The following is a 27,035-nucleotide window of genomic DNA, read 5'->3' as shown; positions in this document are numbered from 1 at the left end:
GCTATCTCCAACCCGACCCAGGATGATTAGGGACATCTTCTGAATAGCGGGGACCAGGGAGGAAGGACTAGGGAGGGTTCCCGATCCAAAGCCGAGCTACCTTGAACGCACCGGGAAGCGCTTCATCCCGGGAGGGCGTTCCCCGCGGCTGGGCCCCCGCGCCGCTGTGGGTGAGGGGTGCGGCCGCGCCCCAGGCCCGAGCCCCGCACCAGGAATCAGGGGACCTCGCTCGCCCCCTGGACACACAGGAACCCCGAGGGAGGGGGGGTCCCGGCGCCACCGCCGCCTCCGCGGGCGCCCGGGCGCGCGCCGGGCTTTATGCGCGCAGGGCGGCGGGGAGGAGCTGGCAGGTCGGCCCCCGGCGGCCCTCCCCTGGCCGTCCCCGCCCGCCCGCCCGAGCGGGGTCGGGGGAGGGGGCAGCATGGCCCGTCCGTCCGGCCCCTTCGCCGCGCTCCTCATCTGCCCCGCGCCGAGCGCCGCCGCCGCCGCCGCCCGCTGCCCGCGCCGCCCGCGGCTCCCGATGGAGACTGACGCGCCCCAGCCCGGCCTCGCCTCCCGGACTCGCCACACGACCCCTGGTACGGTCCGGCCCGGCCCGGCCCGGCCTGCCCAGCCCGCGTCCGCCCCGGCCCCGCCAACATGGCCGATCCGGGTCGGGCCGGGGCCTCCCCGGGGCCCGGGCCCGCGCCCCCTGCTCCCTGGCGCCCGGCGCTCACGCGGGCCCTTTGTGTCTCTGCTCCTCCCGCAGCAAGATGTTCATCGGAGGACTCAGTTGGCAGACCACGCAGGGTGAGCCAGCCGGGGATCGCCCGCCGGCCCCCGCACCGCCACCCTGCACCCCTTGCGGCGCCCCAACCCTGTACACCCCTGCCCGGCCCCGCGCCCCGCTGACCCCGGGCGCCCTCGTGCCCTCTTCCGCGCCCCGCCCTGGGGACCCCGAGAGCGCAGCACGCTCGGCGAGCGCGCACGGGCCCGGCGCGGGTTGGGGAGCAGTTGTGGGGGTGGGGGGAGGTTCAGGGGGCATCGGGGGGCGGGCTGGGCCCCCGGGACCCGCCGGCGGCAGCTCCAACTCCGCTCGCACCTGCGGCTCAAACTTTTGTGAGGCTGCTCCCGGAGCGGCGGGAACCCAACCGGAGCGGTCCCCCACTCCAGCCCGGCCCCGGCCCTTGCCTTGCCGAGGCCCCGGTGGGCGCCAGGAAGGCTCCGCGGGAACCCCCCGGCGAGGGCAGGGGTGGGGGGGCCGGCCGCGGAGAGCGCGCGCGCGGGCAGCTCGGCGCGGGGGCGGCGGGGCCGCGCTGGGGTCACCGGGGGCAAAGGACGGGGGAGGAGGGGGAAGGGCTCCGGGCCTGGGCTGGTCCGAAGGCGAGTGTGTGGTTACAGAAGGGCTGCGCGAATACTTCGGCCAGTTCGGGGAGGTGAAAGAGTGTCTGGTGATGCGGGACCCCCTGACCAAAAGATCCAGGTGAGTCCCGGAGACCTCTCCTGCCACCGGGCTCGCCCCTCCCGCCGCGGCCACTCGCTGTCCTTGTAACCATCTGCCTCTCCCTCACTACGCGGCGCAGGGGTTTCGGCTTCGTCACTTTCATGGACCAGGCGGGGGTGGATAAAGTGCTGGCGCAATCTCGGCACGAGCTCGACTCCAAAACAGTGAGTGGCCCTCGGGGTTTCGGGGGTCCTTTGGGAGAGGGAGGCTGCCGAAGGAGAGAGATCCTGGACTCTCTCTCTCGTGGGGACAGTTGGATGGAGTTTTCTGAGTGCGAGAGCTGTCATGCCCTGAAAGTTTGTCAGTGGAGTTGGGGACAGAGGGAGGAAAGGAAAAAAAAAAAAAATCTCAGGCCTGGGAAAAGATAGCACACACCCGAGTATTGGTGAGGGACGAAGCAACTACTACCCTTTCTCTGTGAGTGCTAATCTTGGTACTTCTGGCTTTGGGGTGGAGCCGAGTCCCTCTCCTACCCCAGCTTGAGTGAGTCAGGGCTACAGTTACAAACCCACGGTGGCTTCTCTGAAATCTAACTACTCTTTGACTCTGTGACACCCCCTTTTCCATTCCAGACCAATGGCAAAGCATCACAGAGCACCCCCCACCCCCGTGGGCACTCCCCTCTCCTCCTTCCCGCACTTTGGTCAATGAGCTCCTCGCTTTTGTAGAAGACACGCACCTTCTTTATCCTTACAGGGGATTTGTGAACAGGGAGCTAGCTTGCATAGAAGGGGAAAAAAAAGTGCTCTGCCGACCAGATCTTAGGAGACCCTGCCTGTTTGTCATTCAAACTCCTGGAACATTTTGATTCTTTCCCCCGTGTTCCCAGTGTCTTGGACCCTGCAGGGGGCGCTGGCGGAGGCCAGCTCTGGGGTTCCAGAAGGAAAAAGAGAAAAGCAGAGGAAGGCTCACTTGATGATGGGGGTGGGGGGGGTGTCTGTCTGCCAGTGGGGCCGGGACAATGTGACCTCTCTCCACACTCCCCCATTCTTCCCCAGCCCTGGGCCTCCCTGCTTGGGCCAGTTACTGGCTCCTGTTTACCTGCAACAATGGCTGGTTGTGCCCAAGAATTTGTTAAATTACTGTCTGTCCCCGCTCCTGTTATCTCTGCCCAGTGGCTCCCACTCCTGCACACGGTAATGAGCAAACGAGGCCAGGCCTCCACTTTGCTTGTTCTAAAAGGATCTTCTTGGCTCAGCCCGAGTGACCCAGGCTGAGAAAGAAGAGACAGTGGCCTATTGTTTTTGGCGATTATCTGCTGCCTGCTCTCCTACCATCAGTCCCCTGTCCTCAGAATGCACCGATGGCTTCTGCTGCTCTCAGGAAGCTGAGTGCTAGGGCGGGGGGCCGGAGGAGTCCAAGATTGATAAGGGGGTAGGGGGAGGATGCCGAGGTGGGCATCCCTTAGGATATGGAAGTTGCCAACTGCAAGGGCTTTGTCTGTGTTTAGCATCTCTGGGCTGGGGAAGGGGGCGGGAAAAGAGTCTATTTTGGGTTCTGAATTTCACCTTTTATTTACTTGTTGGTCTTTACTTACGTTGCCAGCTGTGAGTCAGAGTGGAGGTGGTGTGTGTGTGTGTGTGTGTGTGTGTGTGTGTGTGTGTGTGTGTGTTGGGGACTTGCTGTATGTGGGTCTGGGGGAGTGTGATTTGTCTACTATCTCTCTATCAGGGTCTGTGCAGGGGGCTGTTTGAGGTTTGTGGGTAGGTGGTTGGGGAGCGAGGCTGCATCTGGAAGAAGTAGGGTGAGGACGTATGAAATCACAACTTCGGATGAGCAGTGGGTGGGTTTGGTTTTTCCCTAGAGATCACAGGGCCTTGCTTACAGGGGGGACATTGCCCTAGTGCGGGCTTTGGAGATCCGTCTCTGGGCGGATTCCAGTAGGGGAGCTGGCAGAAGGCTGCTTCCTGGTTCAGGCCATGTGGGCAGAGGGAAGCTAGGGCCAGTTGTCTAGAATACTGAGTTTTGAACAGAAGGAACTTTGGGGAAAAGATAGATCTCGCCTGTGATTGGCTGGTAACTTCTAAATGATGTCCGTCCATGTGAACAGCAAGGATTTTCAGGACCAGGCCTCGCAGGCCCTGTCTCGGTCACAGACCATCTCGTGTTCTGTTTCTTACTGTCTGTCAGTGTGGCTTGAAGCGCCTAGGATCGGTACCCAGGTGCGTCCTGATTTCGTCAAGGGCAAAGGTAACCTGGTAATGGCACCTTTGTTTGTGCGGCGAAGGGACGTTGACAAAGGACCGCTTTCACCCTTTATCTCGTCTGATTCCCCCGCAGCTGCCCTCGGCGGAGTGGGTGTGATTGTCCCCACTCTGCAGATGGGTGGACTGAGGCTTAAGAGAGGCCCATGCAACTACCAAGATTCCAAACTTGGCCTGTAGCCCAGGGCTTCTAAGTCTCATTCCCTGTTCTCTGCTTCCCCTGGAGCCTTGATGTCCAACAGGAGCTGTTTGCTTGCAGCCCCTAAGGAGGGCCATCAGTGGTTGGAGGTAGTAGGGAGACAGTACTAAGCCTTATCCTGGTGGGTCTGAGCTCTGACCTTGTCCTTTTCAGGCAAAGACTAGATAGTCTTGCAAAAGTCCCGTTGGTGACGTCAGAATTACACGCGCCACTTAGGCGGTGGGTAATGACGCCGGCACCCTTGTGGGAGGGAGTCTGTTTGGCGAGACCTCCGGTGTGTCCGATATTGGGTGAAATAAGACTTAGGCCACATCGTTTTGGTTTTCGGCTGTGGGCTAGACACCGTGTCACATGCTCAGTGATCGCTGTCTGAAGTAATCTGCAGACGGACCTTTGGGGTGGGGAAGGTATTAGTTGTCCTTTTAGCAGGTGGACCTGACCCTGCAGTTCTGAGGAGTTGAATAACTTGACCAGGGTCTCATCCCAGCTAGAAAGTTGTGTGTGTGTGGGGTTAGAACCCCACAACTTGTGTTGTCCTACCTGAAGCTGTTGTGGTTTCTCTTACTTCTGTGTCCTGAGATGAAGGAAGCTGGAGGTTGTGTGGCCGCCGAGGCTATACGAGATCCCCAAGACTCCGAACCTGTCCCTTCTCTTACAGATTGACCCCAAGGTGGCCTTTCCTCGGAGAGCACAGCCTAAGGTAGGTGTGTGATGGGGCTAAGGGGCAGGGAGGAGGTTGCTGGGAAAGTTCCTTTATTCTGGGCAAGCTGAAGGGGTAGTGGTTTTCCCAGCATGCTCTGGGGTGTCTGGAGTGTTTCTCGAATTGGCAGGGCTGAGGAGAGGGGATATCTGTTGCACAGAATTAAGACACACTACTCCTTCCACCCGCGTGCGGGATGGACAGCAGATACAGAGGGAGGTGGCTTCGTTGTCCTGTATTTGAAGCCAGTACAGTTTGGACTGAGTGTGATTCTGGCCTAGTAGCTCACGACCTGTGGGTGCTGAGCACAACGAACACAGGGCGGGCTTGTCCTAGACTTGGGTGAGGGAGCTCGCCTCATTCCATGCCACCCTCCTGTCTCTGGTTTGAGGTGCGTTGGGCTTTCAGAGGGGGAAGGGAGGCCGGAGCCTTTCAGACCCTGGTCACCTGTTGTGTTTTTAACTTGAACCTCTGTGGCTCTGTGAAAGATTTCTGGGCCGTTGAGCAGACAGCCTGCAGGATTTGTGATGCAGGGCAAGGACCTTAGATTTGATCCCAGACGCCATGGCAACTGGCCAGATCTTAGGTTTTAAGCAAATGGGGACTGGAAGAAGAGGGCAAGTTGCAGTACCAGGAGTCTGGACCCTAATGTTTGTTGGTTGAGGTCATCCTGAGACTGGATGTTCCTTCTCCTGGAGGTCTCAGTTTCTCCCTTGATGGCAACCCAGGTCCTCCGAGATTCTGAGCCCTGAATTCCATCAAGGTCTCTGCTAGGGGCAGAGAGAAAGGAGCAGGTTTTGGAAGACAAGAAAGGGGGCATCCTTGGAAAGGGTCCAGTTGAGGGTCTGAAAGCAATTATGGGGCAGGTATTCGAAGGAAACCACACCAGGGAGCACATGGTCAGAATTGGGTTAATTCCATTAAGCAGTTTGGTGACAGAAGGTGCCTTAGTGTTAGGATGGGGCTGGGAATTGCCTCGGATTAGCCATGCGCTCCTGAGGTAATTAGGACCATGTGGTCTTCCTAAAACAGGGGCTGGGGCCACGGGGCTGCCAGAGGTTGGCTTGGGAGGAAGGTTGAGGAGGGAAATGTTGGTGCTAGGTTTGGTGACACCCCTTGGTGGCTTTGGTGTCTCCCAGGAGAACTTGTGCAGTCTTCATGCTAGGCAGTGAGTCTAGGCCCTTGGCCTGCTCCCCCCCTACACCACCACTTCCTTGTACGGTTCCTGAGGGGGAAGGCATTTTTCCATACACAGACCCCAGGGAGGGAGGCACACTCAAGCCAGCCAGGGTGTGGGGCACACAGCTGCCTATGACAGGCCTAGAGGCAGGAGTCCAAGGGGGAGCTTGGAAGGGGGCCTTGGAGAAGTTGGGGCCACAGAGAGTTTGTCAGCTGCCATCCAGGCAGGGGGGAACCCCCCTCCACAGCCCCTGCTGGTGGCGGTAGGCCACGGGACTCAGATGCCCACTTTCTCCTTCCTTCCCCGACAGATGGTCACTCGAACTAAGAAGATCTTCGTGGGGGGGCTGTCTGTGAACACCACGGTAGAAGACGTGAAGCACTATTTTGAGCAGTTCGGAAAGGTAGGTCTTTCACTGTGGGTGCCTGGCTGAAGCCGGGGAAAGCCTCAGAGGAGGCAGGGGGTGGCAGTCAGATCATCCCAGTTACAGTAAATGGCAGACAAGGGCCTGGCTCCTCCTGCAGGTGAGGTCAGACCAAGTCAGTTTGGGATCTGGACCCGTGTGTGGGCCTCAGACTCTGGGCCTCTTCAATAGTCTCTCATTACCTTTCTACCCTTCCTCTGTATTTTTCTCCTGCCTCTCTTCACTCCCCCGAGGGAGGAGGCGATTCTGTAGCCAGTTCAATCCAGCGCTCCCCTCCCCTTGCCCTCTTGGGAGCTTGCACCTGTCCAAGCTACAGGCAGCTGCACCTCCCTCCCCCCCCCCCTTCTCCTTCCTAGGGAGAATGATAAGAGAGCAATAAAGACTCCTATTGCATTGGGGTACCCTGCTTAAACAGGTGGGGAGCTGGGGGTGGCTTCTGATCTCCAGGTATGGGAAGTGAAGAAAACACTCCAAGTGTGCTCCAGCCCAGAGAGGTCGCTAGCTCTCGGCTCCTGGGTGTGTCCAGGTTTAATTTCTGGGCCTTGGAAGAGGTAGTCCGTGAAAGGGAGGCGGGTGTGGTACCACCCAGACAATAAAGGTATCTATACAAAAGCAGGCAGGGTAAACCTCAGGGCCGTGAGGGGGGAAATGGCTAAGGGGTCTGTCTGAAGTGCAGGGGTGGATGAAGGAGGAGTGTTTCAGGTGGTCCAGGTCCCTGGTAGTACGTGAATTCCCCATCAGGCCAAGCTGGACCAGGCTTGGGAGAGCGTCAGCGAGCGGTGGCTGGGTGGGGGGTCTGCAGGCCAGAGGATGCTGACGTGTTGAGGCCAGAGAGGCCTTGGCTCAGGCGCCTCCTTGGGGATCTGGGTCCAAGACGCAGGGCAAGCAGAGCCTGGGCCCCAGAGGGAAGGGTGCTCCTGGGAAGCTGCAGGCCCGGCTCGGCTCCGGCGGGGTGTCTTTGTGTCTGAGCACCGAGCATTAGAGCCCGCACTAATCTGATCCAGCAGCTGTGATTGGAGGCCGCCTGCCCCCGGGGCCGGCGTTGCCATGGCAACCGGGCCCCAGGAGAAGCCGTCAGCGGCCGCGTCTTTTGTTCGGGCCTAAATCGGCGTTGGCATGTGAAACCGGCCCGGGGAGGCCAGGGGGAGCTGGAGAATAGGCTGCCAGGGAGCGAGGGGGACAGCCGGGAATGCCAAGGGCCCCGCGGCTGCCCCCCCACCCCGCCCGGATCGAGGGGCCGCCACCGAGGGGGGAACAATGGTCAGCCGCCATGGCTGCCACTCAGGCTTAGCCGCCGCCGAACTTGGCGGCTCCCACTGGTCAGCAGGCCTCGGTCGCCTCCCCTCCCCCCTCCGGAGCCCCCCTGCCCCCAGGTTCCCATGGAGACCAAGCCTATTAAGGACACTGGGCCGGGAGCCTCCCTCCCCCTCAGCCGGCCTCAGGAGGGGGACACCACGGGTGGGGGTACCCTGGACCCCTTAGCCAGTCTCCTCGTGTGGAAGGGGGGCTACTCTGGCCACAACCCCACCACAGCAATGGGGGTCAGTCCAGCCAGGCTCAGCTTGAAGGATGTTGGGGACCAGGGATGTTGAGTGGAAGGGAACCGGAAGGACTGGCTTTGACCTGAATCAGTTTGTGGGTCAGACATGAGACTCAACTGCTGGATTAAGGAGGAAGGTGTGGCTGGTTTCTCTGTTCATTCACTCATCCATTCAAAAAGTAATTAATTGAGCAACAGTCAGGATGCTCAGTAGAATAGCGATGATAAGAACTGAAGCCCCTGTCCTGGTGGGACCTGGGGATCCTCCTCTGTTGCCACTGTGGGCGGGTCCCTGCACAATAAAGACAGCAGCTGCTGCGTATTGAGTGCACCCTGAACCCCAGCCCTGGGAGTCGAGTGTCCTATGTACGCCTTACTCTTAGCTCTTGTAGGAAATAATCAGTAATATACCCATTTTACAGACTGGGGGATCAAAGCTGTAGAAACCTAAAGCCATTTACCCAAGGACACCCAGCCAGCAAACACAGAAGCTCGGGTTAACTGCCTTTTTGGGGTCAGGGATGAGAGTGTGGTCGTCTGCTTGAGAGTGGAAGATGGCGTTCTGCACCAGGAAGAAAGAAGCTATTTTCTCTGAGATTCTCCAGGAACCCCACTGCCTCCCACTTCAGGGTGTCCTGGTCTAGATTGGCCCTTAAGGAGAGCTTCCGGGCTCCCCAAGGAGACCCACGCTAGTTCTGGGTCTGCTTTGGTGAGACCTGAAAGACAGAAGACAGATAAGGATCCTGGAGTTCCGTGGGACTAGGCTGTGCCTCCTGGTCTAAGGATTTCCCTCCACCATTTGGGGTCAGGCCAGTGGTTGGAGAGGGGTGCGTGGGGGTGGGGGGGAAGGTCAGACGTACCCCAAGAAGGTGAGGCTGCCCTTGACTGTCCCTGTGTCTGAGAGGATGCCAGGAGGGAGTAGCTAGGAGCCACGGCTGGGGTTCAAGGGAGTGTGGCTAATGTAGCCCCCTCCTCCTCCCTCCCCCTTCCCCTCCCCCAGCCAGTGCAAGGCAGGCAGCTCAGTCAGTGAACTCTACTAGCTTTAATTACAGCCTCTAGCCAGAGGAAACCTCAATTAGAGAACAGGGCTGTAGCAGAAGGGAGTCTGGCTGCTGGCCTTCTCCAAAAAGAGAAGAGGCTCTCGTTTCCCCGCCACATAGTCTTGCTCCCTGTACTTCTCTCTCAAGCACCTCGGTCTGTGCCTTTTCCCTCCCTGGCTTCATGCAGGACTTGCTGTGTGGCCTTGGGCAGGCGACTTCACCTCTCTGAGCTATGCAGTGGGAACGAGCCTTTGCAGGGGTTGCTGGGATGGTAGAGGCGGGAGTGTACCGTTTGGAGTCTAATAAATACAGACTGATGTGCTGAGAATCTGATGGTGGTCTCCGTGTCTAGGATATTGTCTCCTGGAGGGGTAGACAAGAGGGGGGAGGGAGGCTGCTGTCTGTGGTTCCAACACAGAAGTCTGTGTTTCAGGTGGATGATGCCATGCTGATGTTCGACAAAACTACCAACAGGCACAGAGGTGAGTGGCCCCTCCCCCTTCCCAGGCTGGGCCCAGGGCCCTGGTCAGCCAGGGGGCTGCAGGTCACAGCTGCCCTTTCATGTTGCCTCCCGACATCCTATCCCCGAGGATCTGCATCCTCTCCAGGGTCTGGCCTTACAGAAGGCTTTTGTCCTCCTTTCCTGCATCAGAAACCTTGCCAATTGCAGAGGAGCTGAGGACACCCCCGAACAGGGCCCCGCACCCCCCTTGGCCAGGCCCTGCTCCCGCCTGGGCCTACCTTATCCCTAGAAACCAGAGCTGAGGCCTGGCTGCCCCTGGGTCAGGCTCTACTCTACAGCCTGAGGCTGTCTGGCTCAGCACTGCTTCCACACCAAGCTAAGCCCAGGCTCCTCCGACCCCTCCCTTGGCCCCAACCTGATCACATCTGGGCCTCTCTACTGTTTGTGTCCTGCCTGGATGTTTTGTTCCAGCCTCTGGGGTACTCCCTGAAGAGGGACGGTTTCTCAGTGGCTTTTAGCTTCTTGGAGCAGAGTGGTGTGAGCTATGGCTGTGTAAGAGGTGGGAGGCAGGGCCGGCTAAATGTGCGTGGGACTGGGCAAGCATGCCCGTAGAGTGCCCCGAGTGTCTGTGAAATGGTGTTTCCGTGTACACTATAGGAAGGGCTGTGCGTGGGAAGCTGAGGGGGTAAGAGGCTGTTAGCTGAGGCCGTCCTTCTGTTTCTGTGGATTTTGCTCTTTCGGGGTCAAGCAATCTCGGATTGGAATGACTCCCCCTCCGCCCCCACCCCACCCAAAATGGTATCTAAAGGGCTGAGAATGTAAGAGATACCAGACCCTAGTTCTGTCTTCCGCAAAAGGAAGGAGAAAGCTCCCAAGCGCCGAGTTACATCTGTACTTTGCAGGTACAGATGTTTTTCTCGCTTCCGTTCTCCGAACCTCGGAGTGTAATAGGATGTATGGAGCCCTCGTGGCGGGGATGAAACGCTCACAGTTCACAGAAGGACGTGCGTGGATTCTGTGCAAACATGCCATTTTGTATAAGGAACTCGAGCACAGCTTGGATAGAGATTGAGGGTCGGGGCGAGCACCTAAGACCCTTTAAGTGCTCCAATTCCAGTGGATGACTTTTTATGGTGGCTCTGCCGCTTTAAAAAAAAAAAAAAAATTGTCCAGGCAGTGGTGGGGCAAGGCTTTAATCCCAGCAGAGGTAGGAAGGCAGATGGCAGGCAGATCTCTGAATTCAAGGCCAGCCTGGTTTACAGAGTGAGTTTCAGGATAGTGAAGACTACCCAGAGAAACCCTGTCTCGAGAAACCAAAAAATTTTTATTTATGTATGTGTGTCTGCGTAGATGTATGCCGTGTTGCCGTGTGTGTGTGTGTGTGTGTGTGTGTGTGTGTGTGTGTGTTCGCTCTCTCTCTCTCTCTCTCTCTCTCTCTCTCTCTCTCTCTCTCTCTCTGTAGAGTTACAGGCTGTTGTGAGCTGTCCCATGAGAGCATGGGGGAAGTGAACTTGGGGCCTCTGGAAGAGCAGCAAGTGCTCTTAGCTACCAAACTGTCCCTCTAGCCTCACTGGGACCTCTCTCTAACTTGCTGTGTGACCTTGGACATGTTAGTTCACCTCTCTGAGCCTCCGTCCTGCTCATCTGTAATTTGGGACTTGAAACCTTGAGTCAGCCAGTAGTTGAGATGCTCTTAGGCTACGGGCAGAGCCTTTCATTAACTCTCAGACACTTGCCCGCAAGAGATGAGCCGTGGTGTATGTGGCGTGGGGCTGGGTGATGACCATGAGCCCTGCTTCTGACCCTGCCCCGCCCTTGGTCCAACCCTCTAGGGTTCGGGTTTGTCACGTTCGAGAGTGAGGACATCGTAGAGAAAGTGTGTGAGATCCACTTCCACGAAATCAACAACAAAATGGTGAGATGGGACGGATCGGGGTTCAGAGGTTGGGGTTCGGGGAGAACGTGGGTCCAGGAGGAGGCAGTCAGGGAAGCTCTGGGGTTCTGTAAATAGGTAGAGGGGGGCTCTCCCAGAAATCAGCAGAATCCTTCATCCTGAACTTTTCAGGATGCAGACAGGAAGTGAGTACCTTGGGGTAGCTCAGGTTTCTGCTTTTATATGGGAATCCCTGGCCTGGTGGCAATGGCAGTGCATGCCTTTTATCCCAGCCTGGTCTACAGAGCGAGTTCCAGGAGAGCCAGAACCATGCAGAGACCCTGTGTCAGAGAGAGAGAGAGAGAGAGAGAGAGAGAGAGAGAGAGAGAGAGAGAGAGAGAGAGAAGAAGAAGAAGGAGGAGGAGGAGGAGGAAGAGGAGGAGGAGGAGAAAGGAAGAGGAGGGGAGGAAGAAGAGGAGGAGGAAGAGGAAGAAGAAAGGAGGGAGAGAGGAGATGGGAATCCCAGCTCCTTGTGATGGAACACATCTATAATCTCAGCCTTCCGGGCAAGAGAATTGATTGTTACAAGTTCAAGGCCAGCCTGGTCTGTATAGCAAGTTGCAAGCTAGCCAGAGCTACGCAATAAGACCATATCATAAAATCATTAAAGTTAATCAAAACTAGGAATAAGTCAAACAGTTATCACCGTACGTCCGGCGCAATCCTTAAGCGGCCAAAACCACATTTGTAAAGCCCTTTAGACGTGGCAAGCGCTCTGTAGCAAGCTCTGTAAACGGTAACTGGAATCAGGATAGAGAGGCCTGCATAGGAAGGAAAGCTCTGACCTTCAGCTCTCACTGTAGGTGGAATGCAAGAAAGCTCAGCCAAAGGAGGTGATGTCCCCGACGGGCTCAGCCCGGGGCCGGTCTCGAGTCATGCCCTACGGGATGGACGCCTTCATGCTGGGTATTGGCATGCTAGGTAGGTGCCAAGCCTACACCTGTGGCTTCTTCCTGCCTAGTCCTGCCTCTGGTGCTTCTGCAGGGGGCGGTGGGGGGGCTGTGTGGGTGTGACTTCTCCTCCATGGTCTGCCCTTCTGTCTGAGTCAGAGTAAAGAAAACTGTGTCACAGATCTGGCCGGCCTGCCTAAGGTGGGCAGATCGACGTGGAGCACTGCCCTCTTGTGGTAGTTCTGATGTACTGCAGCCGCTCCATATTATTTGGCCTCTTGTCTATTCAGGATTTCTGTCTCTATCCGGTCGGTGTTGAGTGCCTTATGCACGCCAGGAATTCCAGCAATGATTTTCCTGAGCTCAGGATGAAGTATAGGCTACTAAGAGGGTGTGGGCATAGAGAATCGGACCAAGACTCTGGAGAACCAGAAACCACAAAAGAGTTAAGCTGAGTCTGCAGGTCGGGTGGGCACCCGCTGTGGGAGGAAGAGAGTAGCATTTACAGAGGCTTGAAGAAGCCTTCCTCGCCTCACTCAGCTAATTCTTATGTTGCTGTTGTCTGGTTTGGTTTGGTTTTTTGAGTGGTAGGATCTGTCGTCACAGGGCTGTGGTCCAACTGAAAGACAGGAGAGTCTCCATAGAGGGACTGGAGGCCGTGGGAGGATCAAGGAACCACCTAAACAACCATAGGAGGCTCCCTGGAGTAGGTGATGGGACTGGCCATTAGCCTTGAAAATCAGCTAAGAGTCAGCTGCGCTTTGAAAAGCACCCAACGGGCTGGGGCGATGGCTCAGTGGTTAAGAGCACTAGCTGTACTTTCAAAGGACCCAGGTTCAATTCCCAGCACCCACATGGCAGCTCACAACCATCTGTAACTTTAGTTCTAGGGGGTCTGACTCCTTCCAGCCTTCATGGCATTGTGCACTTGAGGTACATGGACAGACATGCAGACAAAACACTCATGCACACAAAAGAAATCATATTTGCATAAAAGTATTTTTTGGGGGTTGGGGATTTAGCTCAGTGGTAGAGCACAAGGCCCTGAGTTCGGTCCCCAGCTCTGAAAAAAAAAAAAAAGGAAAAAAAAAGGTATTTTTTTAATTAGAAAGGAGGAGGGGCAGGAGAAATGGTTCAGTGGTTAAGAGCACTGGCTGCTCTTCCAGAGGTCCTGAGTTCAAATCCCAGCTCACAGCCATCTGCAATGGGATCTGGCGCCCTCTTCTGGCATACAGGTGTACATGCAGATACTCATACATTAAATTAAAAAAAAAAAAAAAAAACTTGCCTAGCAAGCGCAAGGCCCTGGGTTCAGTCCCCAGCTCCGAAAAAAAGAAAAAAAAAAGAAAAAAAAAAAACTTTAAAAAAAAAGTGAATTTCAAAAAGAAAAGTGCCTAGATTGTGAGGTGTTATATGTATGCTCAGCCCTTAGGGAGCACATGTGAGAGGGCACACATATATACATACGTACATACACACACGTACACATACTCATACATACATACATATACATACACATACTCATACATATGCACACACATAAACATAGAGACACACTCATACATACACATATGCGCACAGAGACATACACAGACACACATGCATACATACATACACAGACACACACAGAGACATACATACAGACACATACATAGACACAGATACCCATACATATACACAGGAGACACACATACATACACATACATATACACACAGACACACGCATACATACACACATACATACATACAGAGACAGACATACATACAGATACGAACACAGAGACACTCTCGCACATACATACATGCACATACATATTTATACACACACAGAGACATTCATACAGACACATAGACATACATGTACACACAGACACACACAGTCACACATACAGACACACACACATACATGTATGCACACATATACATACACACACAGACACACAGAATAAATAGGAGCTGGAGAACTTGCCCAGCTCTCTGTAGTAGCTGCTTCGTAGAGATCCTGGGTCTCGATCCCTGCCCTCACACCTGCTGTCACCTCCTGTCCCGGGGGACCCTGCAGCTCCTCACCTTCCGTGCAGGTAGTGTGCACAGAGCAGACACGCACACACACAGACACATTAATAAATGTAAGGACAGAGTGGAAAAGATGAACATCTAGCCAGGGGAGTTAGTGGCCGGCCGGGTCCAGGACGAGGCTGGAGAGATGGGGGTGTGGCTCAGAGTTCAGTCTTCCTCAGAAGACCTGAGGTTGGTTCCCAGCACCTACGTCTAACAGCTCATGCCTGTGAATCTGATGCCTCTTGGCCTCTGTGGAGATCTGAGGGCTCTCACACAGTCATACCACACACACGCTAATTAAACTACAATATAAAAATATAAATTATAAGTATAAATATAAAAATATAAATTATGCCGGTGGTGGTGCACACCTTTAATCCCTGCACTCAGGGGGCAAAGGCAGGTGGATCTCTGAAAGCTGGAGGCTAGCCTGCTCTACAGAGTGAGTTCCAGGACAGCCAAGGCTACATCCTGATACCCTGCCTCAAAAGATTAAGTAATAATAGTAATAGAATAAGTTTTATAAAGAAAGTGCTGACCCATCTCTCCGGCCTAGCATGTGTGAGTTTTTCCTGAGTCATTTGAGAAGAAGGCCTTTCCTTTAAAATTATGATGTTTCGTTTGTTTGCTTGGAGACAGGATCTCACTTTGTAGCCCTGGCTGCCCTGCACGGTTCTGACCTCACATTTACAGTGATCCACCTGCCTCTGCCTCACAGGGCTGGGATTGAAGGTGTTCAGTACCATGTCTGGCTCTCTTTTATTTCATTTTTTGAGATGGACCCATGTAGCCCAGGGTAGCCTAGAACTCACCTCAAACTCTGGATCCTCCTACTCTGACTACCTCATTTCTGCTTAGCAAGTGCTCTACCCAGTGAGCTCCTTCCCCAGCCCCTGGTCCTCCCTGACCTGCTGGGGCTGGAATGAGGAGGTCGCTGTCCCCAGCACTTTGAGAAACACCTTCGTCTGTTGTCTTGGGCTCACGCGATTCCCAACAACTAAAGGGAAAAGTAATAGTGTGGTCGGTCGGTCAGTCGGTCGATGTTGGGGAGATGGACAGCCCAGTGGGCAGTCACAGTGGGTTCCTCTCCCCAGCTCTGTCCTGGAACCTCTGTGCTGAGCGTCCCCTGGCCACCCAGTGTAGACAGTGAGAAAGCTCTAGGCTCAGTGAGAGACGCAGCCTCAAAATAAAATCAGGCAGAGAGTGACAGACAAGGACACTCTGGTGAGCTTCTGAGACCTTGCGTGCATTCACACCCATCCACGCACCACACACCCATCCACGCTCCGCCCATGCTGAACTTATGAAGCTGGTAGGGGAGAACCCGGGAGCTAACTTGGATTCCAGTGCTCCGTTAATACTGACAGGGTTCTTTTTTTCTTTTTCTTTTTCTTTTTTTTTAAGATCTGTTTATCGGGCTGGAGAGATGGCTCAGCAGTTAAGAGCACTGACTGCTCTTCTTAGAGGTTCTGAGTTCAATTCCCAGCAACCGCATTACAGCTCACAGCCATCTGTAACGAGATCTGATGCCCTCTTCTGGTGTGACTGAGGACAGCTATAGTGTACTTATGTATAATAAATAAATAAATCTTTAAAAAAAAGAGCACTGACTGCCCTTCCAAAGGTTGTGGATTCAATTCCCAGCACCCACATGATGGCTCACAACCGTCTGTAATGGGATCCAGTGCCCTCTTCTGGTGCGTCAAGGACAGTGCAGCATATACATAAAGTAAATAAGTCTTCAAACAAAAAAAGATTTATTTATTTAATTGCATATGAATACACTGTAGCTGTCTTCAGACACACCAGAAGAGGGCATCAGATCCCATTACAGATGGCTGTGAGCCACCATGTGGTTACTGGGAATTGAACTCAGGACCTCTGGAAGAGCAGTCAGTGCTCTTAACCCCTGAGCCATCTCTCCAGCCCCATGACAGGATTTCTCTTCTGGGTGATAGAATATCCACCCTCAGACGGATCATGGGATGACACTGGAGGAACTGTAGCCTCCGTGCAGAAGACCTCACGTGGGGAGACCTGTCAGTCACTAGTGTAGCAAGCCCTCAGTGGTCTCGTGTGGGTGCCCCAGACAGAGATCACAGTGTGTACAATGGCCCTGGGCCAAGCTCTGCAAACTGGGGAAGCAGCAAGTCAGGGTGCAGAGGCTGGAAGGAGCGGAGTGTGAGAGTCGAGGAGCAGAGGAAGACGGGAGCCGGAGTGGGAAGAGTTGGGTGACAGGGTTGTATCGTTCTTGTCCAGTGTCAGCTCTCTGTGCCTCAGTTTCCTCGTCTGTACATTGAGGCCCCTCGCTGTGCTCCCTGTTACAGTGCTTTCGAGGTTTAATGAGATTATAAAATGTACACCGTGCCTAGCTCGGGGCTTGGTGTGCAGATGACTTGTGCAAACCTGAGGATTTTCTGTGACAAGCCACAGGGAGGCTATGAGCAACCTCAGATCCAAGCTGGCCGTGCCCCAGCTGAGGGCAAGGTATGTCACATGGCCCCTTTGTCCCATCAGGTTACCCAGGTTTCCAAGCCACGACCTACGCCAGCCGAAGTTACACAGGCCTTGCCCCTGGTTACACCTACCAGTTCCCCGGTAAGTCCCCGTGGGTGACTCTCCACCACCAGCATGTCCCCAGTTCCAGACAGTGTGACCCCCTCGGGGTGGTGGCGTTAGAGTGCATGGCTGGATGCTTGGAAGGAAGAGCATGTCTGAGGAGAAAAAAATCCTCCCACCCCCTCCACCAACGTCGAGAGCGTGGGCTTCCTGGTGTTAGCCTTGCATGGTGCAGTTTCGCCCAGGTCTTTCATTCTCTGCCTGTCTTCTGACTTTCTCCATCCCTGCCCGACTCCAGAATTGCCAGTCCCTCCAAAGGCAGCACTGGACTCGTAGTGGGGGCTTCCCCGAGGGCCACTGGGAGTCCCATCCTCACAAATGTACTTAAAGGTGCTGTGCTGAGTCTTTACGAGATACCGAGTGCTGGAGAGAGCCCGAGAGCTTACACGCTGAACCTTAAAGTGCCAGCATAGAGATAACCCCTGACCTAGTATTTAAACAGACATTCAAAAAAAAAAAAACCGGGCTGCCCTGTTACTATTTCATTTTTAAATATAATATAGTAGTATATGTAAATACTGTTAAGTATCAAGTCATTTTCAGCCCCTTGTTTGTTTGTCTCTGTAGCCCCGGGGATGGACTGGACCTCACACATGCTAGGCTAGCACACTGACAGAACCACATCCCGAGTACTGGCCATCAGTCTTTGAAACAGAGCCTAGGCTGGCCTCAGGTCCACCATGTACTCCTCTTCTGTGCTGTGACCGGTCACAGGCCTTGAATCCATGGCCTTGGGAATGTTAGGCCAGGGCTCTACCACTGAGCTACCCAGCCCAGCCCATTTGGGTCTCATTTACTGGAGGGGTCCCTAAGCATTTACGTCCCCTGCCCTCGGGCTGTTTAGCTTGAAGTCCTTGGTACACGTGATGCTCAACCCTCTCGGGGATCCTATTGTGACACTCAGAGGACAGGAGAATTGCTACCAAGATTGAGCTGAGAAGTGGTATCACTAGGAACGAACAGTTAAGAGTACTGGCTGTTCAGAGGACGAAGGTTCAATTCCCAGCACCCCCACGGTGGCTTGCAGCTGCCTTTAACTCCTTTTATAGGGGACCTAAAGCACTCCTCTGAACTCCAAAAGCCCCAGGCACACACATGGTACGCATGTATTCCTGTTGGCGGAAACAGTCATACAATAACATAGACCTTTAAAAAACAAAACAGGGTGGGGGCCCCAGGTGCAGATCGGCAACAGAGTTTCTCCACCTTGCGTAAAGCCTTGGGCTCAGTTCTCAGCGCCAAACCTCGGGAATCCCACTGCTGGCATTGCTTTGAGTCCAGGATTAGGAGGCACCTCTAAGTTTCCTTAGTTCTCCCTTTTTCCTCCCTGTCTGTCTGTCTGTCTGTCACCCCTCTGCCCCACCTCACCTACTGGGACTGTGCACTTTCCATCCCTAGTTCTTGAGTCCCGTGCATGGCCTGTCCCCCTCGCCCATGGTCCCTGTGGGTGCATTTCTCCCCCGCTGGGTCATGCCAGAGGGGCTCCCGTACGATTTCCTAAGCTGTTTTACGTTTCATTTTAGAATTCCGTGTAGAGCGGACCCCTCTCCCGAGCGCCCCAGTCCTCCCCGAGCTTACAGGTCAGTGGCTCAGATCTTGTACATCTCGTAGGGCCACGTGGGGAGAGAGAAGGGGAGAGGGGCCTTCCCTTCCCGGGGTAGAGCTGGCAGGACCTCCTCCTGCCCGCCAGCCCCACGGCTGTGAGGATGCGGCAGGCTATACCTGGGCACTGGCCAGTTGCTTCAGCTGCATGGCCTTTGAGGGTGGGTCGGGAGGCCAAGCCAGACAGATGGAGGTAGAGTCACTCATTTTTTTTTTGGCAAATATTTATCTAGTGTCTCCTGTGTGCCAGGCACCGTGGAGGCTCTGGTACCCAGTGGTGAACAGGCCAGGGTCACAAACGTGGAGCACAGTGGGCTAAGAGGGACTTCATACGCAGAACCGGGGGTGCCTGGACCCAGTGCCAGCCCACCCTCGAGGGGGCCCGCAGATACAGCATTCACATCTCATTTCTCCCGAGAAGCCAGAGCCTCCAACTTTAGTCTCGTGAGAACTTTTCAGTCCTTGTTCGTTTTGTTAACACACCCCAAGTGACCGAGATACTTGGGCCCAAGTGACATGCATCTGATGGCCCCATCTGACCCCAGGGAAGCCCCGGGGGCTCCTTCTAGGAAAATAAGGCCAAAGCGTTTGCCACGAGGGAAAAACAACTCCTCTGTGGAGCTGGGCCAGGCCGAGTGGTGTGCACATGAGGTGGGCCACGAGGGGCTTCTCTGTCCAACCCGCTTCTCTTCCACCCTACCTGCGGACTCTGCCCCGACCCTGGCTGTGTGTGGGGAACTGCTTCAGATCTTCTTTCTGAGGGAGAAGAGAGCCGAGGGTGAAGGAAGGGGAAGAGGGAGCAGGGCAATGATCAAAGGGGGTCTGGAGGGGTTGGGGATTTAGCTCAGTGGTAGAGCGCTTGCCTTAGTGCGCAAGGCCCTGGGTTCAGTCCCCAGCTCGAAAAAAAAAAAAAAAAAAAAAAAAAAAAAGAAAAAGGGGGGGGTCCTGGCGCTTGGGGGCAGGGGGCGGGGCTTCCTCTCTCCTCAGGTAAGACCTCTGTGTGTGGACCTTCTGTGTGCGGCACGCACCGCCAGGCTACTGGGCACAAAAGCAGGCCCGCCTGGGGCCCCACTCTTAACCAAATGTACAGGCCAGCGAGGCTAACAAATATTTATTAATGCCAAAAATAATCCTCTGTGATAAGCGCTCAGCAAGGTTGGCTACTTAGGAGTTTGCTTTAGGAAGGGCTAGAACCCCAGGACCCTGGTGCCCATTGTCCGCCCTGTAGGCCTGAGTCAGGAAGTGTCAGTGCTGAAAGGTGTCTTGGCAGAGGAGCACACGGGGACTCCAGCCTCTGCGGCCCTTTGGCGTCTTGAGCTTTGTTTCTTGGCTTGGAACAGAGGTCTGAGTATTTCTTTTATGTGTTCGGTACATATTTATTGTGCCGACGCTTGGCCAGGCATTTGGGGGGAGGGTGGGGGTCGACACACACATAAAGGAGCAGATAAGCCCCCTCCCCGCCCCCTCCCCGTCCTGCAGGAGCCAATAGAGGCAGCTGGATTAGTTAAGTACATGGAAGTTCTGTGGGAAGTTGAGTGGTTAGAGCAGGCGAGGGGGCGGGGTCTCAGCGAGAAGCCGGTTAGATGGTTTAGAGGAAGGTGAATCCAGAACTCAGGCCACCACCGTGTCATGGGTTTGGGTCTCCTGCAGGACAACTCTGCTAAATGATTTCAGGGGATTCATTTACCTGGTAGTCTGTTTCCCTCACATGCACGGAGCCCTGGCTTCAGCACTCACGGTACAGCACCGGTTAGTCATGGTGTAACATGCCCGTATCCCAACCCTGGAGAGTTGGAAACAGGACAATGAGAAGTGAGTTCGAGACCAGCCAAGGCCTTGTCTCAAAAACAAGACCCAGAAAGAAAGAAAGCAAGCAAGCAAGCAAGCAAGCATGCATGCATGCATAGGTCTCTGTTAGCCTTTTAGTGCAGATATTTATTAAGTGCCTATTGTATACATGAGCTGTAGACGGAAAACAGGAAGCCAGAAGAAGGGCTGAGGGACTTGGAGGGGACACTGGTCATTTAGCCTAGTGGTCGGGGAAGCCCCGAGGACCGTGAGAGGATGCAGGACACACAGCAGCAGGACAAGGCAGAGCTGGAACCTTATCAGCCTGACCCTGAGGAGAGCTCTGTAGCTCACAGCCCTCAGGTGGTCCTGCTTGTAAGACAAGCCGGGATTCTGTGCCATGGGCCAGTCAGTGACCAGCTCTGGAAAGGAACGTAGATCAACAGAGTCAACTGATCAGGACCCTTGGGGCTCTCACGGTCTAAACCACCAACCCAAGAGCATACACGGGCTGGACCTAAGCCTCCCCACTCATATGTAGCAGATGTGCAGCTTGGTGGTGATGTGGGTCCCGAACAACTGGAACAGGGTAGGGGGGCTATCCCAAAACCCGTTGCCTGTCCGTAGGATATGTTCTTCTAGTTGGGCTGCCTGTCTGGCCTCAATGGGAGAGAAAGCGCCTAACCTTACAGAAACCCGAAGTGCCAGGGTGGGGGGATATCCAGGGGGACCGCCACCCACTCAGAGGGGAAAGGGAGGAAGGATGGGGGAAGGATTGAGGGAGGGGGGCAGTGAGCAGGACGTAAAGTGAATACATAAAAAATTAAATTAAAAAGAAAAGAAAGGGGACCTAACACCGGGCCCCTCTAAGCCAGATGGCCACTGTCCTGCCGAGGGCCCTGGAAGAAGGTACTAATTAATGCCTTGTCCACAGCAGGTCAGGACTGTTCCTCATGCTGGCTACTCAGATGGGTTCTAGGGTCCAACATGGGAACCCACGCTGGGCTGCTCCCTGGGACCCATTGAGTTGGGGTACAGAATGGCTGCCCATGCTTTCTGTGCTTTTGACCCCCTCTCCACGCGAGGCCTAGGTGGGAGAAGCTCTACCAGGCAGTAGGGCCCTTTCTCCTCATCTGCTCTTCCTCCAGCTCAGTGCACGCGCTTTGTCTTCCAGCCATCCCTCTCACTGCTTATGGTCCGATGGCGGCAGCGGCGGCGGCGGCAGCTGTAGTCCGAGGGACAGGTGAGGCCTTCTGGGAAGGGAGCAGACAGAAGGGTGGGGACAGAGGAGTCCAGAAGGAAGAAAAGGGGTTCCTTCTCCGCCACTGACAAAGGGGTTTGTTTATTGCCCGAGTACTGGCTGAACTGAGCGTACAAGCCAGCCAAGAGTGACACTGGCTGCGTCCCCCAGAGCATACAAACCATGGGGTGTCGGCGTGTATAACTGACCCTGCAGATCATGGCTGTGGCTCTGGGGACATTGGGCACTAGAAGAGTTGTCAGCTGCTGCTTCAGGGAAGGCTGAGGAAACACTTATGGGAGACAGATGGACAAAGAAACAAGGGTTGTAGCCCAGGGGACAGCAGTTTGCACTGGTCAGTCATAGGAACAGGGAGTGGGCAAATGAAGTCTCAAGTGACAGGGACATAGGTCATCCTCAGGAAATGCACTCGGCCGAGAGGAAGACTTGAATAGGCTCAGAGGGAGAGGAGGCTGTCCAGCCGCCAGACGGGGCATGGTCGGAGGCCAGAGAAGATGAACAAGAGCGATCTCCAGGGAGGGCAGTCTCCGGTCCAGGGCTGGAGTGGGAGGGAACTGGAGTGGGTGCGTGGGGAGGCCTCGGGCACCGGGCTATCACTCTGTTCTTTCTGGGTTACCAGGCTCTCACCCCTGGACGATGGCTCCCCCTCCAGGTTCTACTCCCAGCCGCACAGGGGGCTTCCTGGGGACCACAAGCCCCGGCCCCATGGCTGAGCTCTACGGGGCAGCCAACCAGGACTCGGGGGTCAGCAGTTACATCAGCGCCGCCAGCCCCGCCCCCAGCACTGGTTTTGGCCACAGTCTTGGGGTGAGTGGCCAGGCCCGATGGCCTCCACCTCACCTTCATTCTGGGAGACCTCTGAAACTGGGGGAGGGAGAGGCCTTATATGTCTTGTGGGTTGGGGGGGGGCTTGAGGGAGGGTGACAGGAAGAAAGTATCCACAAGAACAAGAGGGTGTCCTTTACCCTGGACACTGTCCAGTGGCTCCAGGATGATGTACAAATGCAACACCATCTCCTTTCTGTATGGTCAGAGCCGGGGTTGGGAGCGTCCTGGGGAACCGGTTCTATGCAGGTTCCCAGGCCCTGCCTTGCACACAGAGAACTATATCATCATCCGATCCATGCCAGGGCAACCCATGCCAGCCAGAAGAACCTGTGTCTCACCACGGGGTCCTCCAGGAAGGGCAGTAGCCCCCAGTTTGTCTGAACTCACCCCAGGATCCTAGGAGTCTAACTCTTTTCTTTTCAGGGTCCCTTGATTGCGACAGCCTTCACCAATGGGTACCACTGAAGCAGGGAGGAGGCGGCAGGAGGTGAGGAGACGAGGAGGGGTGGGGACACTGGGCCGTCAAGCCTCAGCAGTGTCATCTCAAAAGCTAGCCCCGTTTCCGCGCTCCATAGAATTCACAGACCACGGCAGGAGATGGGCCCGGACACTCGCAGAGGCGGCCAGCAAACACGAGAGATACTTAGCTACCACAGTCCGATTTAAATTAAGCCAGATATGGTGGTGCACGCCTAATCTATAATCTGACGCTGAGGCGGGAGGATTACTTTGAGTTCTAGGCCAGCTGTGGGGAGATGTCCGAGTTGGGGAGGTACCTACTGAACGAACAAGAGGACCTGAGTTCAGATCCCTAGACCCCCTCAAAGAGATAAGCACAGTAGCCTGTACCTGGGACCCCAGCACTGACAAGTGGCCATCAACCTCAGACTTCCACACGCACATACACGCATATACCACACGCCACCTGCACAAACAACATTTATCAATTAGCCCAGCACAAGGGAGGCAGAGGCAGGTTCAAAGCCAGACTGAGCTACAACGTAAGCTGCCAATCAGCCTGATATGCCTAACAGGCCTGTGTTAAGAGCCCAGTGTCAGTGAGGTGTGTGTGGCGCTGGTGGTACCCGCCCTTAATCCCAGCGCTCCGGGAGGCAGAGGCAGCCAGGGCTACAGATTGAAACCCTGTCTTACAAGTTAATCGTATTTTATTGGACTAACAAAGTTTTTCTTTTCCAATTAATGTCACCCAACACTGCTCTGTGTGTAAACTGGCTCTGTGTTCCCAAGGGACAGTGTTATGTGTGAAGATTTTTAATTTGTGCTGGCATTGAACCCAAGCAGGGCTTATGTCTGCCTGGATGAGCTACACTGATACAGCCCAGGCCTATCCAGCTTTGGTTTGGTTTCAATTTATCATATTTGTATGAGTATTTTGCCTACACATATATATATGCCCGCTCTGTGTGTGTGCGTGCGTGCGTGTGTGTGTGTGCGTGCGTACGTGCGTTGCCTGCTGAGGCCAGAAGGGGCATCGGGGCCTCTGCAGCTGGAGTTAGGGGCAGTTGTGAGCCGCCCACAAGTGCTCTTAACCACTGAGCCATCTCTCCGGCTAGGTCTTTAAACATTCATATCCTTCGACGCATTAATAACCACTTCTAGGCATTTATTTTTAAAACTGCAGATTGACTGGCGATGGTGGCTCACGCCTTTCATCCCAGCACTCAGGAGGCGAAGGCAGGTGGACCTCTCTGAGTTCAAGGCCACCCTGACCTACAGAGCGAGTTCCAAGCCATCCAGGCATACACAGGGAGGGAAACCCTGTCTCAAAAAAGAAAAAAGGAGGAGGAAGAAGTGTAGGTAGACAGAATATATGCATACTATAGGAAATTACACAGCTACTAAAGATTTATTATTTTTTTATTTATATGAGTACACTGTAGCTGTCTTCAGACACACCAGAAGAGGGCATCAGATTCCATTACAGATGGTTGTGAGCCACCATGTGGTTTCTGGGAATTGAACTCAGGACCTCTGGAAGGGCAGTCAGTGCTCTTAACCACTGAGCCATCTCTCCAGCCCTACACAGCTGCTAAAATAGGATATAAATTAGGCTTCTGTGTGTGATCCCAGCACTCTAGAGGCTGGTGGAAGAGTGCCACAGGCTTGAGCGCAGGTCACAACACACACATTAAATCTTTTAAAAGGCGTAAAAACTCTTGGGTCCAGGAGAGGTGGTTCAGTGGTTAAGAACATATGACGGGTTGGGGATTTAGCTCAGTGGTAGAGCGCTTGTCTAGCGAGCGCAAGGCCCTGGGTTCGGTCCCCAGCTCCGAAAAAAAAAAAAAAAAAAAAAAAAAAAGAACATATGCGACTCTTGCAGAGGGCTGAATTCACATCAGGTAGCTCAAGGCCGGTCACTCCAAGCTCCTGTAGTCCGACAGAGCAACAGTGCTCTCTCCTCTCCACTTGTGCCCTTGTGTGTGTGTGTGTGTGTGTGTGTGTGTGTGTGTGTGTGTGTGTGTGTGTATGTGTGTGTGTACACGCATACACGCATACACACGCATGCACAAATGAACATCTTATTTTTCGAGACAGAATCACACTGTGTCGTCGGGGCTGACCTGGAACTTACTGTGGAGAGCAGGCTGACCTCAGATCAGAGATCAGCCCACCTCTGCCTAGCGGGTGTGCACCACCACGCCCAGAAGCAAACGTAGTTGAGCACGTAATGAATAATAATGAGGCCTGTGAACACATAGTAAGATCATAACTAACAAACGAGATACTTCCAAATAGCTTATGAGGTGCTTTTTCAGTGGGGTTCAGATAAAGCTTCCCAGGGAACAGGATGGACATCCGGTCATTCGAGATCAGGGCAAAGTGCCCAGTGCTATCCCAACGTGTAACAGGAAGTGTAAAAACCGAACGAAATTCATTAGGAAAGACAGCAGGCATGCGTGCCCGAGACGGACAGACGGACCGGAGCCCCACCACCACCACCCCCTGTATCTTGCTACTGTCTTTCAGCACCCCAGCCTGCAGCTGACTGAGGACCAGAGTGAGACAGCAAGGGGATTGGGACACCTCAGCCGCAGCCCGGCCCCTTCGCTGCAACTCGGACCGCTACTGCCTGCCCCCCAACCCCTGGGCCCAGCCCCCGCCCTGCCATCCCCAACGTCTGGCTCCCCTACTAACCTCCCCTGTTCTGACCTTGCCTCTTCTCCCCCCACCAACCCACCTCTCTCCCTGTTCGCTTTTATTTATTTTGGATTAGCCAGTTGCCCTCCCCGCACCAGGTCTGCCCTCTCGGGTCTGCCCCATTCCCTCCCTGCTGCCCCCTTTAGGACACCCCCCAGGAAGGCTTTTGTATCTGAATAGCTGGAGGGCTGGCAGAGGGGGCCTGTTCCAGACTGAGGCCCCTACCCGTTTCGTTTTTTTGTTTTTTATTCTGGCTTTTCCCTCTTTATTCTTTTTTTTTAAGAAACTGTTTTTAAACTATTTCTAGGTTTGTGAATGTGAAGCCCCAGGCCGCAGGGGGCAAGGGGCCAGGTGCCCCCCCACCAGCTGAGAAGAAAGTGTCTATGTGGGTGTGGGTGCCTGGCCTCCTCCCTCCAGCTCGGGAGAGGAGGGCAGGGCTGCGGGGTAGGCCAGGCCGAGCCCCTGGAACCATCCCGTCCTGTATCATATGTAAATACTGTGAGGTGAAGCCCTACCCCACCCTTCTCTAAGACCCCTTGGGGTAACAGCATTTGCCTGACCCCACAGGGCTAAGGTTCCCCCTCCCTCCCCGTCTCTGTCCCTCCCTCCTCGGACACCATTACTGTAAGCTTGCAGACCTCAGCTCTGGCCACGGCAGGTCCACACTCTCAGGCCCTCCCCAGGTTCAAGGCCTTGGGCGGACTCTCCCCAAAAACCCCCGGTTGGGGGGTAAGGGGCCAGGGAAGAGGAGGGTCTGCCTAGAGCCACTGCTGGGAAGGAGTTAGCTCTCCAAAGGCCCCTCCTGGCCCCTGCCTGGGTGGGACCTTCATGGTTTCTGCTCTGAGCCCCCCCACCATGAGGAGACGGCATCGGGAAACGCTTCAGCAAGTAGATACCAGGAAAGCAAAGGGCTTCTCAGGGAACCCCCAAATTCTCACTGAAGTTTCCCACCAGGACAGTCCCGCGACCAGAGCCCTTGCTAACCCCCTACCTACCCTGGAGCCCCTTTCAGAGGAAAGAGATGGGGCTCAGGGTGTGAACGTGAAGTGAGACCTGGCGTGGCAGGGCTGAGTCTACCTGCTGTCACCCCCTCTCTGTCCCTCCCGAGGCTGGGGGCTCACGCCGCCTTCCCCAGCAGAGCCCCCAGCCTTCAAAGCCCCCTTTGGAGAGTCACTGTCCGTGTGAGGCGCTCACTCAACCGATAAGCCCCGGGAACTCAAAGCAATAATCTTCATCACCGAGACGCACGGCTGTTTGTTGTTGGGTTTTTGGTTTTTTGGGTTTTTTTGTTTTGTTTTGTTTTGTTTTTAATATTTCCTAATTAAAGAGAAGCTGCATTTTATCGGATTTTATCTTTTAATTTTTCTACACATCTGAGCTGAGCCCCAGGAGACTTTGGCTTCCTTTTTTTTTTTTTTTTTCTTTTTCTCCCCATCCCTGGACCCTCTCACCCCACTGGGCCTAACTGGGTTCAGGGACCTGGATTTACATTTCTGATTCATTCGTTTGAGGAAAAAAAAAAAACAACTTTCTTTTTAAGATGTTACATGGTGTTTTGAAGCCAGCAAGTTCCACCCTCGGTGTCTTCTTCCCTCCGCATCTGTAACTTCTTTTCCAGGTTTTATTTTGTTTTAAATTCCTAATAAATTATTTGAAAACAG

The 27,035-nt window shown here is 54.7% G+C and overlaps 1 protein-coding gene across 1 annotated transcript; it reads left to right on the top strand.

Moving 5' to 3' along the window:
- The first annotated feature begins 505 nt into the window (after window positions 1–505).
- On the top strand, window positions 506–27,035 carry Msi1 (musashi RNA binding protein 1). The gene is given in 16 exon segments (XM_032886631.1): window positions 506–551; window positions 554–578; window positions 749–789; window positions 1,381–1,462; window positions 1,563–1,647; window positions 4,545–4,586; window positions 6,077–6,169; window positions 9,204–9,252; window positions 11,066–11,148; window positions 11,970–12,087; window positions 16,635–16,715; window positions 18,260–18,316; window positions 21,301–21,369; window positions 22,040–22,194; window positions 22,639–22,702; window positions 25,204–27,035. Coding segments are annotated over 15 exon segments (1,053 nt in total). The 5' UTR covers window positions 506–520; the 3' UTR covers window positions 22,681–22,702; window positions 25,204–27,035.

Source organism: Rattus rattus, chromosome 16 (genome assembly GCF_011064425.1).
Source record: "Rattus rattus isolate New Zealand chromosome 16, Rrattus_CSIRO_v1, whole genome shotgun sequence".
Taxonomy (NCBI): domain Eukaryota; kingdom Metazoa; phylum Chordata; class Mammalia; order Rodentia; family Muridae; genus Rattus; species Rattus rattus.
Note: the sequence above shows the minus strand (reverse complement) of the source record. Positions and strands in the feature narration are given on the sequence as shown.